General features: G+C 41.8%; 1 protein-coding gene across 3 annotated transcripts in view; it reads right to left on the reverse strand.

Moving 5' to 3' along the window:
* Window positions 1–350: 350 nt before the first annotated feature.
* Window positions 351–15,879, reverse strand: part of GNE (glucosamine (UDP-N-acetyl)-2-epimerase/N-acetylmannosamine kinase) — a 33,369-nt gene continuing 17,840 nt past the window's right edge. For 2 of the 3 annotated variants that reach the window (XM_065406503.1, XM_065406504.1), the window contains 5 exons: window positions 13,460–13,589; window positions 4,720–4,941; window positions 3,476–3,658; window positions 3,120–3,236; window positions 351–586 (listed from right to left, as the gene is read on the reverse strand). In XM_065406503.1, coding sequence (XP_065262575.1) covers window positions 351–586; window positions 3,120–3,236; window positions 3,476–3,658; window positions 4,720–4,941; window positions 13,460–13,589 — 888 coding nt within the window. The remainder of the gene's footprint in view (window positions 587–3,119; window positions 3,237–3,475; window positions 3,659–4,719; window positions 4,942–13,459; window positions 13,590–15,879) is intronic. The other variant, XM_065406505.1, reaches the window with a different exon arrangement.

The following is a 15,879-nucleotide window of genomic DNA, read 5'->3' on the forward strand; positions in this document are numbered from 1 at the left end:
TGGCACACCTCACCAAATATATCCCGGGAGAACACTGGAATGTGCTTATGGATAAGTCTTTCTAGCATCGCTTAAGCAACACTTGAGCTCCCAAGCTACAGAGGTGAACAAAAAAATGGAAATGCACATTACTTCATCTGAACTTGGCTAAAATGTAGAAAAAAATACAAAGAGGTATTACTACAATAAGGAAATACTGAAGTAGTAACTAACTACCTAAAACACTAGTCTGCTTTACTACAGAAGATAAAGCTGATGGTCAGCAGGAAATACTTTGGGCACAGTATTTCCTCCACCCTCCAGAACAGTTATACAGCTGGACTGTGCATTTCTGGAACTTCCCCAGGTACCTAGTATATTCGGCGTGTACTGTAATCTAGCACCAGGCTAGCAGCTCCAAGCAGAGCAGGGTCCGCCAGATTTGAGACAACTACATCCACTGTCTCAGCAGAGAACAAAGCCTGCCGACGGATCACGTCTTTGACGATGTTAACGTAATGGCCTGCTAAAACTCCAGAAAGGATCACTAGAGAGGGGTTCATGGTGTGCAGGATATTCACTACGCCAAGGCCTAGAGCTGTCCCAGCTGTGAAAACAAAGGAAAGAGCCATTACAGCAAAAAGACAATATCACAGAAGAATCTGAACATTAGGGTCTGACCTAGTGTCTCTAAACACATTAATTACTCCTGGGGGAATTCTGCGCCACTGCATGTGCACAGAATTTATGTCCCCCACAGATTTCTTTGCTTCCCCGCAGAAAAATGACTTTCTGACAGGGAAGCAAAGGGAAACTGCAGGAGCAGTCACGCACCTCTCTCCAGCAGTGCGGGCATGTTGTTTCGGGAGCCCAGAGCAGCCGGTGGAAAGGTAAATCACTGTGGGGGAGGGAGTGGGGACAGGGGCAGGGCTAGGGACACCTCGGCCGGTGGCTCCTATGCTGGGCCAGTCTCAACTCCTCTTTCCCTGCAAGGACCCACCCCCAGAAACCTCTCCAGGCTGCAGGAAGCTCCACACACCCCCCCCCGCTTCCCGCCCCCATCGCTTCTCAGCCACAGTGGGAGGGGTCACTGTATGGGGAGCTGCTCCCTGGTCCGCCCAACTCTGGTGCATCCAGACCCTCCTATACCCAGACCTCCCTGACGAGCATCACCCCCTCTGCACCAAGACACCCCCCATGAGTCCCCTACATAAGATTACCAGATGTCCCGATTTTATAGGGACAGTCCCGATATTCGGGGCTTTTTCTTATATAGGTGCCTATTACCCCCCACCCCCTGTCCCGATTTTTCACACTTGCTATCTGGTCACCGTACACCTGAACCCTCATCCCACCAAGCCTCACCCCTTGCATCAGGACCCCCACCCCTGCACCCAGACCACCCCACACACCCTGACGAGCCCCCTGCACCCAAACCCCCACCACACTGAGTCCCAAACAGCGGTACCTGGACCCAAACCCCACTAAGCCCTACTCCCCCAGCACCCAACCCCCCACTGAGCCCCTTACACCCAGACCCCACCTTCTGAGCCCCATCCCCCCACACCTTGACAAAACCTGTTGAGCCCCAACCACCTTCATCTGGACCCCACTGCAGCGTCCCATTGCCCCTGCACCCGGAACACCCCAATGAGCCCCTGTGCATTGAGATTGGGCCACACAGAATCCTCTCACTCCACACCTGGATCTCCCCATACTAAGCCCCTCCACACTTGGATCCTGGTGTGCCAGGCATGGAGGGGCAGGGCTCCGGGGTGTTTCTGGGGCAGGCCCGGCCCTTGCGCTGTCTCAGAGTCAGGTGCAATCTCACTGCCAAGTCCATGTTCCAAGGAGGGGGGGGGGGGAACGGCCCTGCAGGGTGATCTCCCACCTCTGTGCAGCCAGTGGCCTGTGCTCCTCCCTGCCATGCTGGAGCCTCCACATTTATTTATTGACAAAATGAAATTTGCAGAATTTAAAAAATATTGTGAGCAGAATTTTTAACTTTTTTGGTGCAGAATTCCCTCAGGAGTAATTAATACTGTGGTCAGGAAAGCTTTTAATTCCATATGACAGACGTTTATGATTTTCTGCCCAGAACACTAGAATTACAACAGAATGTATTCCTTTTCTTGAGAGAAAGTATTAGTGTATAATACTAGGACAGCTAGCTGGGACACTTGGGCTCATCATCCTCTTTTCTTTCGAGAGTAAAAGAAAAATTCAATGGTTTATAGCCAGGTAACGTTATATCATGATATAGATGAGAGAGGTAAGTCAACACATATTGCTGTGCTTGGGGAAACAAAGGAAAGAAAATGCTATTCTACCTCCTTCTGCTATATTGGTTACACGTAAGGAAACTTCTTAAATATCTTCTTGCTGTATGTTCCAGTCTATGCATCCGATGAAGTGGGCTGTAGCCCACGAAAGCTTATGCTCAAATAAATTTGTTAGTCTCTAAGGTGTCACAAGTACTCCTGTTCTTTTTGCGGATACAGACTAACACGGCTGCTACTCTGAAACCTGTAAGGAAACTGGTTATATTTAATGCTTCTTTTGAAAACTCAGAAAAACTGTGCATTGTAAAGTATTGTATAAACTGGAACAACGCTTCATAGAAACCATTTCATTTTGGCTGCCTAGCATATATATTTATTGGCCCATCACTGAAGTGTCCCATAATTTCTCATACCAATACTGAATTATCAGAACCTGACCTTTTTTTCAGTGTGAAGCCAGAGCTATTTTGCTTGCCACAAGAAAAGGAAAAGCATGATGTTTTAATATTCTAATCCCCTGGAGCAGGAAATCCCAAAAGAAATAGCGAAGGGTCCCATGACCATGCAATCTGTAATCTGTTTAACCAAGTCTCTAACACGGTCCTAGAATACAGTTTGTTGGAGACAGGACAGGATCACTAGCCCATTCTCTTCACAATTCCCCACTAGTCATTGGTACCGCTCCTATCCATGATTGCCACGCTTAAAGGGCCAGATCCCTCACTCAAGTGTAGTTCTGTAGAAACCATCACAGCTGCGCTGAGGATTTGGCCTGCTGTGGTGAAATACCAATTCTACAGCTCTGGGAATTTCTCTCTCGTTCTAAGTGGGCTTCCCACCCTAGGTCTAGGTTCTTACCTGTTCTGAGAATGCTGTCAGCCTTTGCATTCCCAAGTTTAGCTGCTTGAATGAGATGCACAGCACTAATGGTCTCTTCCGTCTTCACTGACATTCCGCCCACTAACAACAGATCCTCTGTTTGGGGTAAAGAGAAAGCCCGGAGGGAAACATTAATAACAAATCTGCAGTTGGAATAACGATACAACAGGGTGTGTGAATCTATGTTACTGAACTGTAAAAAGGAAGGTAACTTTTAAGGCTGCCCCAGTGGCATGCCTAAAATGCCATTTTAGGCTGGACGCTCTTTGCATTTGATTGCTGCATTATAGAAGATTGAACAATTACATTAAAAAGAGGGTAAAAAATACACCTACCATCATGTAGTTTTTTAGCTTCTCTCTGCAAGGCTATTCCAGAGGCATATGCTTCTATACATCCATGGCTCCCACATAGGCACTCCGGTCCTTCTAGAGACACCACAATGTGTCCAAGTTCAGCAGCACAAAAGGAACTTCCATGGATCAATTCATGTTGATGAATGATTCCACCTCCAATTCCTATAAGCATATACAAATTTCTGATAGTAAAAGAACAGTAACATAATGGCCTTGATTCAGCAGGGCACTTACATGTCCTTATCTTAAAAGGGAAGGAGTTAAATACATGTATCTGTGCATCACTGTATTAGGACCAAATAAAGGAGTAGTCATTACAAATCTCTTCTCTGCTTAATGCACTTGGTGCAAGTAAATGCATAAGTCTCCCCAGCCCCTGGATGGTAAGGTGAACTTACACATATAATGCATAGTTCATTGGTCATGTCATGGTATAATTTATTCATGAGATATTTAGTCAAAGAGGGTTATTGAGGGGCACATGTAGACATTATGTCTCAGCCTGCGAGTTTATAATTCCTGTCATAGTAGTCCTAAATTCTTTATGCATGAAACAAATATTTAATTCATGCTTAAGAAGCAAAATCTTATCAAAACTTGTAAATACTAAAAGTAAATCACATCCTTCAGATGTGGTGCATCTAGAATTCTTGTCCTAGATCTAGTATAAAATTGTGGTTTGCATTACAAACTATTGTTTATTATTCATTAGCATTCTTCCCTCGCTATTTCGGATGGCAGTGGGCAGGCCTGGATGTCGCAATGCAGCGGTGGTGATATTGGATGTGTGAAGTCAGGTTCATTAGCTCAAGATCAGCCCAGATTATGTCTTTTAACATCTAGTCTACACTAGCAGAGACATACTAGCCATGCATATGCAAGTATGGTTTGGATTGGGCTTTTTGTTGTTGTTGTTGTTTTTAACAAGTGAGGATTCTTCAGCTGAGGTGACTGACACCCGTGTAAATGGTCCATATCTTTTTAATCAAACAAGTATGTCAGACCCACCATCAAAGTGCCACAATGTGCTACTAGGATGATGTGTCAAGCTGAGCTCCTCATTTAGCTACTACATACAGCTCCAGATCGGACCTACATTTTCTGCAGCTGGAAGGGAATTATATTACAGTGTTGGAACTGGAGGACGGCTCCCACTAATGCAGCTGTTTTGTGACATAAAGACAGCAGGAATTCAGTGCTTTGATTTCTGTGTTCACATTTACCTGTACCAGTGATTAGCGTTACAAAATTTTCCACTCCTTTTCCATGCCCAAATTTCCTCTCTGCCAGAGCAGCACAGTTGCCATCATTGTCCACCCAGACTGGCAAGTGCAGCGCATCAGATATCGGGGTCCTCAGATCAACAGAACTCCACTCCTGAATGAGCTTTGTGGAATGAAGCACGATTCCTTCTCGGGGATTCACCCGTCCACCTGTAGAAATACCTGAGCCCCAAAACACACGAGAGAAAAATCAAGGCTAAGGCTAAATAACTCTGGAACTACAATTTATTTGCTCCTTGTGAGGAAAAGGATTTTTATTTTTAACACTAAATGATATATTTCTGAATCTAAACAAAAACAGTCCTACGCCTCACTTGCAATATATTACATCAGTTATGATATGAAACAAGAACTAACAGAATTCTAGCATCCTTATCAATATGTGCTCAGTGTCCCAGCTAACCAGATGAAAATTCAATTTCTTATTTTAGGCGGTGTTGGGTAAGTTGCTTAACCCTTCTGTGCCTCTTCTTAGCCATATATAAAAAAAACCTGTATAATACCAAGGACTTGTCCATCTTAAATAAGCAACCCAGACTTGTTGAAAGTCTCTGGGTAAGGATAAAAGGGGTAAAAAACAAGGGTGATGTCATTGTAGGGGGTCTACTACAGACCATCTAACCAGGAAGAAGAGGTGGATGAGTCTTTTTTTAAACAACTAACAAAATAATCCAAAGCACGGGACTTGGTGGTGATGGGGGACTTCAACTACTCAGACATCTGTTGGAAACACAGCAATTCAGGGCACAGATTATCCAACAAGTTCTTGGAATGTATTGTAGACAATTTTTTATTTCAGAAGGTGGAGAAAGTTACTAGGGGAGAGGCTGTTCTAGATTTGATTTTGACAAACAGGAAGGAAATGGCTGAGAATTTGGAAGTGGAAGGCAGCTTAGGTGAAAGACTATGAAATGGTTGAGTTCATGATTCTAAGGAATGGTAGGAGGGAAAACAGCACAATAAAGATAATGGATTTCAAGAAGTCAGACTTTAGCAAACTCAGGGAGTTGGTAGGAAAGATCCCATGGGAAGCATGTCTAGGGGGAAAAAACAATTCCAGAGAGTTGGCAGTTTTTCAAAGAGACATTATTAAGAGCAAACTATCCCACTGCGAAGGAAAGAACGGCAAGAGACCACCCTGGCTTAACCAGGAGATCGTCAATAATCTGAAACTAAAAAGAGACCTACAAAAAGTGGAAACGAGGTCAAATTTCAAAGGATGAATATAAACAAATAACACAAGTATGTAGAGACAAAATTAGAAAGGCCAAGGCACAAAACAAGATTCAACTAGCTAGAGACATAAAGGGTAACAAGAAAACATTCCACAAATACATGAGAAGCAAGAGGAAGACCAAGGAGAGGGTAGGCCCGTTACTCAATTGGGGGGGGGGGAGGAAACGGTAACAGAAAATGTGGAAATGGCAGAAGTGCTAAATGACTTTTTTAGTTTCAGTTTTCACCAAAAAGGTTAGTAGCGACTGGACGTCTAATGTAGTGAATGCCGGTGAAAATGAGGTAGAATCAGAGACTAAAATAGGGAAAGAACAAGTTAAAAATGATTTAGGCTATGTGTATATTACGGACCTTGCAGCAGCACAGCTTTACCACTACAGCTAGGCCGTTGTTAAGGTCTCCCATGTAACAGCTCTCCTGCCAGCATAATTAAATCACCCCCAATGAGCAGTGTTAGCTATATCGGCAGGAAAGCCTCTCCTGCCGACATAGCGCTGTCCACACCAGCACTTGTGCTGGTGAAACTTATATAAGTCGGGGGGGGGGGGGGGTTCACGATCCTGACAGACAGAAGTTTTACCAACAAAAGTGGTAATGTAGACAAAGTCTTAGACAAGTTAGATGTCTTCAAGTCACCAGGGCCTGATGAAATTCAAGGAGGTGACTGAGGAGATATCTGAGCCATTAGCAATTATCTTCGAAAAGTCATGGAAGACGAGAGAGATTCCAGAGGACTGGAAAGGGGCAAATCTATAAAAAGGGAAATAAGGACAACCCGGGGAATTACAGATCAGTCAGCTTAACTTCTGTACCCGCAAAGATAATGGAGCAAATAATTAAGCAATCAATTTGCAAACACCTAGAAGATAATAAGGTGATAAGTAACAGTCAACATGGATTTGTCAAGAACAAATCGTGTCAAAGCAACCTGATAGCTTTCTTTGACAGGGTAACAAGCCTTGTGGATAGGGGAGAAGTGGTAGCTGTGGTATATCTTGACTTTAGTAAAGCTTTTGATACTTCTCACATGACCTTCTCATAAACAAACTAGAGAAATACAACCTTGATGGAACTACTATAAGGTGGGTGCAAAACTGGTTGGAAAAACCGTTACCAGAAAGTAGTTATCAGTGGTTCACAGTGAAGCTGGAAGGACATAACGAGTGGGGTCCCGCAGGGATCAGTTCTGGTTCTGTTCAATATCTTCATCAATGATTTAGATAATGGCATACAGAGTACACTTATTAAGTGTGCGGACGATATCAAACTGGGAGGGCTTGCAAGTGCTTTGGAGGATAGTATTAAAATTCAAAATGATCTGGACAAACTGGAGAAATGGTCTGAAGTCAATAGGATGAAATTCAATAAGGACAAATGCAAAGTACTCCATCCAGGAAGGAACAATCTGTTGCACACATACAAAATTGGAAATGACTGCCTAGGAAGGAGTACTGCAGAAAGGGATCTGGGGGTCAGAGTGGATCACAAGCTAAATATGAATCAAGAGTATAACACTACTGCAAAAAAAAGCAAACATAGTTTTGGGATGTACTATCGAGAGTGTTGTAAGCAAGACATGACAAAAAATTATTCCACTCTACTCTGCGCTGATTAGGCCTCAACTGGAGTATTATGTCCAGTTCTGGTCACTACATTCAGGAAAGATGTGAACAAACTGGAGAAAGTCCAGAGAAGAGCAACAAAAATGATTAAAAGTCTAGAAAACATGACCTATGAGGGAAGACTGAAAAAATTAGGTTTGTTTAGTCTGGAGAAGAGAAGACAGAGAGGACGTGATAACTGTTTTCAAGTATATAAAAGGTTGTTACAAGGAGGAGGGAGAAAAATTGTTCTCCTTAACCTCTGAGGATAGGACCAGAAATAATGGGCTTAAATTGCAGCAAGGGAGGTTTAGGTTGGACATAAGGAAAAACTTCCTAATTGTCAGGGTGGTTAAGCACTGGAAAAAATTCCCTAGGGAGGTTGTGGAATCTCCATCATAGGAGACTTTTAAGAGCAGGTTAGACAAACCCCTGTCAGGGATGGTTTAGATAGTACTTAGTCCTGCCATGAGTGCAGGGGACTGGACTAGATAATCTCTTGAGGTCCCTTCCAGTCCTATGATTCTACGATCAGTAAAATCTGCTGAAAGTGGATAAATAAACATTTAGGATGAATGAAAGAGAAACAGTGGAACTTGGATAGTAAAGTATTGAAGTACATGTCTGAATGGGATTTGTCCTGGAGAACAATACACAGAGTAAAGAGTTATTAGTCAAGTTTATATTGAGAAGACAATGGTTATACTCAGATGAAAACTCCTGACGTCAGTGGGAACGTGAATGCAAAGCACCTCGGAAAGTGGGTCCACTTACTGAGGTGTCTAAATAAATACTAGGGTGGCTAGCTTAAGATATGCAAGTATAAACATTTTGGTCACTGCTTTTATACAGAGAACGCATGAGGGTGTGGCATGATATAAAGGTGAGATCAGCATGAGTTTGGAATAGCTGCATTCCTCATGAGTGGCAATGACAAGAGTGAGTTATACAGGTCAGCCTTAACGAGTGCAAATAAACGTTTATACCACTAACCATGGGTTTGGAATATGCCACACGTTTTACAGAAAAATTATTTTAGAAGTGCTTGATGGTTAATTTTTTTAAAATTATTCCTCTTATTTCACACCCCAGACTTTGGATGGACAGGATAATTATAATTAAGACAGAAAGTTCTAAAATCACTTAAATTTGCATTTTTACTTCCATAGATCACAGTATCTGGATTTCAACATCTGACATCTTACTGGAAAATGGAGTTTGTTCTTTTTAATCTTCCTAATGAAATAAAGCTCCCACTGTTAGCTCTGATACGTTACAAAGTACTGGATCATGAACCTATCACTGGTGCACAGCTGAATACTTCCTGATGACCCCGGTCCTTAGACTAGTGTAACTGAGGGACAAATTCAACATTTCTGTCAAGGGAAGGAGGAAACATTTCTCTGCAAAGGTATTCTGTTATACTAAAAAAAGAAGTTGCTTGGAGCTGCTCAGAGGTTTGGAAGGTATGGCACCTCGTTCAATGGGGCCCTAACACTGATTAGGCAGGCTAGTTGGGACTGTAATGTAATTAAATAATAAAATAGTCCTGCCAGTGTTGGAATAGTGGGCAGAGTGCAGGTGAGGCAGTCAAATGGGTAGGGAAAAGAATCATGCATCCATTTATCACATGGTTCCCACCACTATATACATATGGTGTGTGGGTTTTTTAAATCAAATCCAACTGGTTGAAACTTGGTCATAAGGCCAAATATAAATGTTCCCCATTATGCATGAAAGAGGGCTTTAGCTGAGAGAAGGCATACTTTATGGCCAAGGTTATTATTGATTTCCAACATATCCAGCAGAGACAGACTGGCGCTGGGTGTAGTAGAAAGCCAACAAAAATGCTTATCTAAAACTACCCAATTAGAGGGAACATGTCTTGTTACAGCATGGAGATATGCAGAAGAAATTGCTTGAAAGCTACAAAAATTTTCAAACTACTACTTACATTTTCTTCACCACAGTACAATGCATACAGCAGAATGTGTAACCATACTCCCAAAACAGCCAAGTGTTATACGCAATGAATTCAACAGCTAGTAACATTTTAAGTAGCTGCAGTATGCAAAATTTTTATATTGTTAAATTGTAATGATGTTTAGCACCTGCATTAATTTATGATGTCCTGTTTTGTAAACCCACACTAAGACTAGTATTTTGCTGGGGTTATGTTAGCCAGTTAACTTGGTTACCCTGGAATGCAGCTTCAGAAAACAGATTTGCTTGGCACAGAAAATCCATTATTTAATCAGTGCAGAATCCATTCACACACGTAACATAGCAGGAACCACTGGATACAAGGATTAAGAGTTAAGTCACGGGTATAAATTCATGCATTGTACAGGAAAGTAACGTTCAGCAGAAAGTCATTAGTCAGATATTGAGCAAAGATAACTCACTAGGATAGTTAATTTGTGCAAGGACAATAGGGTCTTTGGTAGCTAATAATATTTAAGTCGCCAATTAAAAGTTTAATGGGCCTGATTTTGATCTCTCACCAATGTAAGTCAGGAGTGACCCACAGAAATCAATGGAGTTACATCAGAATCAGGCCCAACAGGTTTGTTTAAATAGTTCCTACTTGGGGAAAATATCCAAAGGTTTTGTTAAACGCTGGAGTGCTCACTTCCATCAGCGTCCACACTACCCTTTGCAACAGTCCCTCTACTGAGAGTTGTAGGATGAAAGGGGACAGGACAGCTTTCTATTATTATAAGGGTTTATTTAATTTTGATTAATTAGAACACTCCAAAAATGGTATCGCCCAGAAATCCACAGACCAGGATTACAAATTCACATGTGGTTTGATTGTTGAGCACCTCTGAAAAATCAGTCCAATAATGATTAAAAAAAAGTTACAAAAAGTCACATGACAAGTCAACTAAACTCAGCATTACAGCTATGATTCTGCGTCCAATTCAGCAGTGACATAAGCAGCTGTGCAAGTCTCATCACAAAAAAATAGGTGTACATAGTGCAGCTTGCACTGGGTTAATATTCAGTAGCTGTGCAAAATGAGTACAACTTGCACAAGGAGGAGGAAAGGGAAATGTGACAGGAAATGCAACTAAGAGGAGGAGATAAAATAAAACAGCCTCTCACACACACAGAGCCAACAACAAGTGGAAGAGAAGGATCAGGCCCACAGTCTTTGGGTCTGATTTTCCACTGCCCTGCACCTTGGGTCATCATTTGCACCTGAATGAAGTGGATGTACCACAATACCACTCTGATCTGGTAGCATCTGACACACACACTGCACAGGTGTGCAGGATGACAAGGCACACAGCACTGGAGAAATTAACCCTTTTATCTTATAAGATGCTATTTCTAACATCTCTCCTCCCTTTCAGCATGTAAATTACACGTCGCTTGCACACCCACTGAATGCCACACCCATGCAAGTCACACCATTTGGTCACTAACACCTAATATCTGACCACCTTACACTCAACGTCGGAAGTTTGCCACTGTTTAAGTCACTGCTGAATTTGGCCAGGAGACTTCCAGAGGTGCTGGACCTATTTACACCTGGTCTCTGTTTGTCCTGCTGGACCAAATTCATCCCTAATGTCAATCATCAGTAAGATAACAGCAGGGCTGAATCTGGCTGTGTCTTGGATAGTCTCACTTAATGTGTGATCTTTTGCACTGCAGTATTTAAGTACAAAATAAGGAGTTATAGATACAGGGGTAAATTCTACATGGACTTACATCCACATGAACTCCCAGTACACGGGGAGTAAGTCAGCCCAGAATTTGGTTCACAGTGTCTGCCAGAAAGGTGATTCACAAATATGTTCTGAAAAAAGTTACGATTCCCTTTAGGGCATTTCAAAAAGTTACCATTTTTCATGTTCGCAAATGGCCAGCCATCTTGGCGTGATGGCCCGGCAGGCATTGTGCTGGTGACATCACATCGACCATAAATAGCGCTGGAGGATACTTTTCAGGTAAGTCCTGTTTTTCCAACATTGCAAATAATTCTGCTCTCAGTTACCATCTATGCAACCAAGTTAAGTTCAGTGAAGGATACACAGCTGTAACTGCGCAGGAATTAGCTCACTGTGCATTTATTTTTTTAAGTGACTGATGATATTTATATTGTGTAGGTTATAAGAGAAGATCTAATAAGAACTTTGAAAACACTTTGCAATACTAGAAGCAGAAGAGGCCTTGCCTTGTAGCTTACTGCTGTGGGTGGCATGTATTATTACTTGAATAGCTGAGGTGAACTCAGAAGTGTGCACTCCATAACCTGAAAAATAACCCTAATGTCCCTTTGCCATTTGTTTAAATGGAAGTCAGAATATCCCAAAAACATCCTTGCAGGTGTTCTATAATTCTTTCGATTTCACGTCACATCTAACAAGTTATTTGAATTTTTTTTATTTCCAATTTTATTTTAATAATGACAAAACAACAAAAATCATCATTAAGATTACAACAGCTCCAAAGTTACATCAAGGCTCATTTGAACTTGATGACTGAGAACAAAGTACTGAACTGAAGTACAAAATACATCTCTTTCTTTGGGATTGTCATGTGTAGAAAAATAGCATTTTATTTTCTTAAGAATGACGACTTCTCAATGACTCCTCACAACTGTTTTATATTAAAGTGAATTCTTCAGCACAAACTAATTCTCTGAGGCCAAGTACAGAAAACTTTTAGTCCAAATGAAACATCAGATGTCAAACAGGACCTTTTGTTCACTGACGTTATTCTGAAAGATTCCGTTATTTAATGTAGTAGTATAATAAGTTAAGATGGAATTTTCTCAAAAAAGTTCTCTCTGGCAATAAAGAATTTATAAATTGCCTTTTTGTAATCCTTCAGTTCAGGGATCTGGATCACACACGTGTACATTGCTTCTTTTGCTTTTATGTACTCACCACTGAAGTTTTTCCAGGCTCATTATGGCAAATAAGAATTTTCAAGAGTTGACAGTAATATTTTTCTACCATGTGATTTAATCAGAATTTTGGTTTTAGAGCAAAACTTGTCTTTGGCCAAAATGGAATGAGGTTCTAATATTCTGGTTAAACAGAATCCTTTCCACTAAAATAAATGTTTCAGAACAAAGCTTTTAGTCAGTCATTAAGCAGAATGAAGCTGGGACCGGTTACAGTATAAACAAAATAATTTAAAATGGGTTTCTGCTACAGTGTAATTGAAATAGTAAATGAAAAACTATCTTGCCTTCCAGCTCTGTGGACATAAGCATCCCTTCTGGACTGTGTTTTGGCCTCTTTATGCTGCTCTGGTGAGTCAAGGGGCTTGGCACCCAAGTTATTCGCCACAGACAGCTGTAGGAAGTGTCTGTCAGCGGTGGCAGTTTCAGGGGCTGCTCTAACTTATGCTTTCCAAATTCTGGGGCTGGGCCCCCACGTCAAGGTAGGTTAAAAAACAACCTTTGCCACCCACCACCCTCAGGGCTGTATCTCCTCAGCAACACGAGCCAGGCAGTGCTATTCAGAATCATGGCCCTAGAATCAAACGCCACAGAAATCAGCATGAATGGCAAGTTCTTCTTAGGAAACGACCAGTTCTGGAAATACTGTGGGGTTGTAGGTTGGGACTGAGGTGCATTGGCATAGCTTCGTGGATAGCTTTCACAGTTTCTACTCAGAGAGGGCTGACTCTAGTCTGTGTTTTCAGCCCCTCATTTTCACATGCATTTAAAAAGCATCCCTTATCATATGCACTAAATAAAGGAATAAAACTGTCACTATAAAAGCTATGAAAATGCCTGGGATCAATTTTTTAACACAACTGGAACAATCTCATTTAGTGTTTAAAGTCTTGGAAGAAAAATTCAATATTCATTAACTTACCCACTCCCAAAATTCTGCAGTTCAGATTTACAGCTTCTGATGCAGCCTCCATACACATCTTGAGAATCAATCCTATTCTGTCCTCATAGGTTTTAGGATTGAGCTGGGTATATTTCTTCACTATTTCACCCTAAGAGGGAAAAACGGTCAGGCCTGTCCACTTATTTAAATGCCCTGCAAAATGAATGACTTCTCTTCTGTTTAAATTACAGACCCGTCAGCTTTAAAAACAATTTTATATTTGCAAAAGGCCACAGCTCTACCTCCAACTGGGGAGAAAAAAAAAGATACAAGTCTTAGGCCCTGACCCTGCAAGATTATCTGTGTGGGCAGGCCCCTTGCACCCATGTGGCGCCCTACACTGGTTTCTGCAATCAAGCCCTACAAGCTGAAATACAACATACATCTAAGACAAGGACCTTGAAGCTGGCAACAGAATATGCCACAGGCTGTCATAAAGTTGCTGCAAACAGCAACCCATAATGTGATATGCTGGAGGTTTTGCTCTGTCCCAGCACTGAAGGGGAGGAAGGGACAACTCAAATAGCTTCATGATCAGTGGCTGGATTAAAAAGGAAGTGTTTTTTAGTTTTAAATACAATTAAACAAAAGTTTGTTTGGTGTCATAAATATTGCTATTTTACTGGCAACAGGAAACTTAAGTAGACACACATGCTTGGAATTCAGATGCAGGAATTAGTCTTATCAAGCTTGTTAAGAGAATTTAAAGGTCATCTGTTATAAATATTGTTTCTTACACAGCAATGCTGACTCTGAATATCAGTCTTTGAAACATTTTTTTGCAGTAATGTAATCTCTGACGTCTGTTTGTGTGGGGGATGAAGGAGAGGAGGATTTTTATAACCTAACACTCATAAAACAATGGAAGCATTCATTATGTGTGGATGCAGGGGGAAAACGAAAGTTAATGCAATGTTAAGCTTGCAAGATCAAACACTAAGAAGTGAATACATTTCAAAGTGAAGGTATGCCCTGGTGATGTTATCTCTGTCACAAAGCACATCCTGTGTATTTTCTGGTTGCAGTATATTGCACTGTGGTTTACATTTAACAAGGGGGAAAGGAATAGACCATGCTGCATATATACCATATGACTGACTTAACGTTACCAAAGCAACTTCAGCTTTGGGAATTTCCTGACATTTGAGTGCTGGTTCTCACTCAAATGTCAGCATTACATCAACGATGGCGTTTTATTTTCCTTTCATCTTCATTTAGTTTCCTCCACCAGTTTTTGTTTTTTCAGGAACAAATAAAAAAAGTAACTAGAGAAGTTTTTAAAGGTAATCGCTTTGTTCTGGCTTTGCAGTGGTTTCCAAACTTTCAGAAACTGAGTCCCACCCTTCAGGGAAACTAAACCAACTGCACCTTCAGCTCTGCCATCTGTTGTTAAACGCATATTCAAAAACAGGGTGTCACTCAGGTCTGGTCTACATTTAGGGCTAGATCGACATAACTACATCTGCCAGGCGTGCGAAAAAACCCAAAACCAAACCAAACACTCCTGAGCACTGTAGCGATGCCAACCTAACCCCAGGGTAAATGTGCTACGTTGATAGAGGAGTTGACGTAGTTGCCATCGCTCAGGGAGGTGGTGTTCCGACACTAATGGAAAAACTCATTGTGTCCGTGTAGGCTGCATCCACAATATAGGGTTATGCCGCTGTAGCTACAGGGACCTAGCTATGCCAGTGTGGTCTCCTTAGCTTAGACATACCCTTACAGTAGATCAGAATAGATTGTGTACATCTTCGCATTATAACACTCTCTCTCCTGTCTTAGATGCTTTGAGTGGTGAAATCGTTAACAATAGTGACCAAATTTAAAGGATCATTATTGGTGCCTGAGTTGTACCCAGTCAAGTGAATGAGGCAGTTAACACCTCCAAGCTCTTGTTTCAGGCTTTTTGCAAACATCTCTTCATCAGTTACGCCTGGATCACATTTTCAAGGTTTTCTTCACAATCAGAACAGCTAGACACTTTTTTTTTTTTTTTTTAATTAATGCTAAAGTTTCTGGGAAACAACTGAGAGGCCTATTTGTGCTTCCCCAGCTAGTTCTTCATGCCAGCCCCAGGGGCATACCGCCCACTCTGGGAAACTTCACTTAAATGAGCTAGCTGTGTACAAGCCACGCAACTCTAGGCCAAAGAAAAATGTTCTACGCTCCATGAATTCTTTGGTGGTGAAAGATGATGGGCTGACAGCCCTGGAGACTGAAGTCTTTTATTCACAGAACATCTACCACGCAGGCTGTGATGGTGCACGTTTCCCCACACTACCCCACAACATGCCTCAATGTGTTCTGGAACAATCACTTTTAGCAGAGAAAGGGGTTGGTTAGTCTCATGCAGTCCTGGGTTTCTCTGAGAATTCCAGCCTGGGTGCCAATTGCCTTCT

This window comes from Emys orbicularis, chromosome 6 (assembly GCF_028017835.1).
Source record: "Emys orbicularis isolate rEmyOrb1 chromosome 6, rEmyOrb1.hap1, whole genome shotgun sequence".
Classification (NCBI taxonomy): domain Eukaryota; kingdom Metazoa; phylum Chordata; order Testudines; family Emydidae; genus Emys; species Emys orbicularis.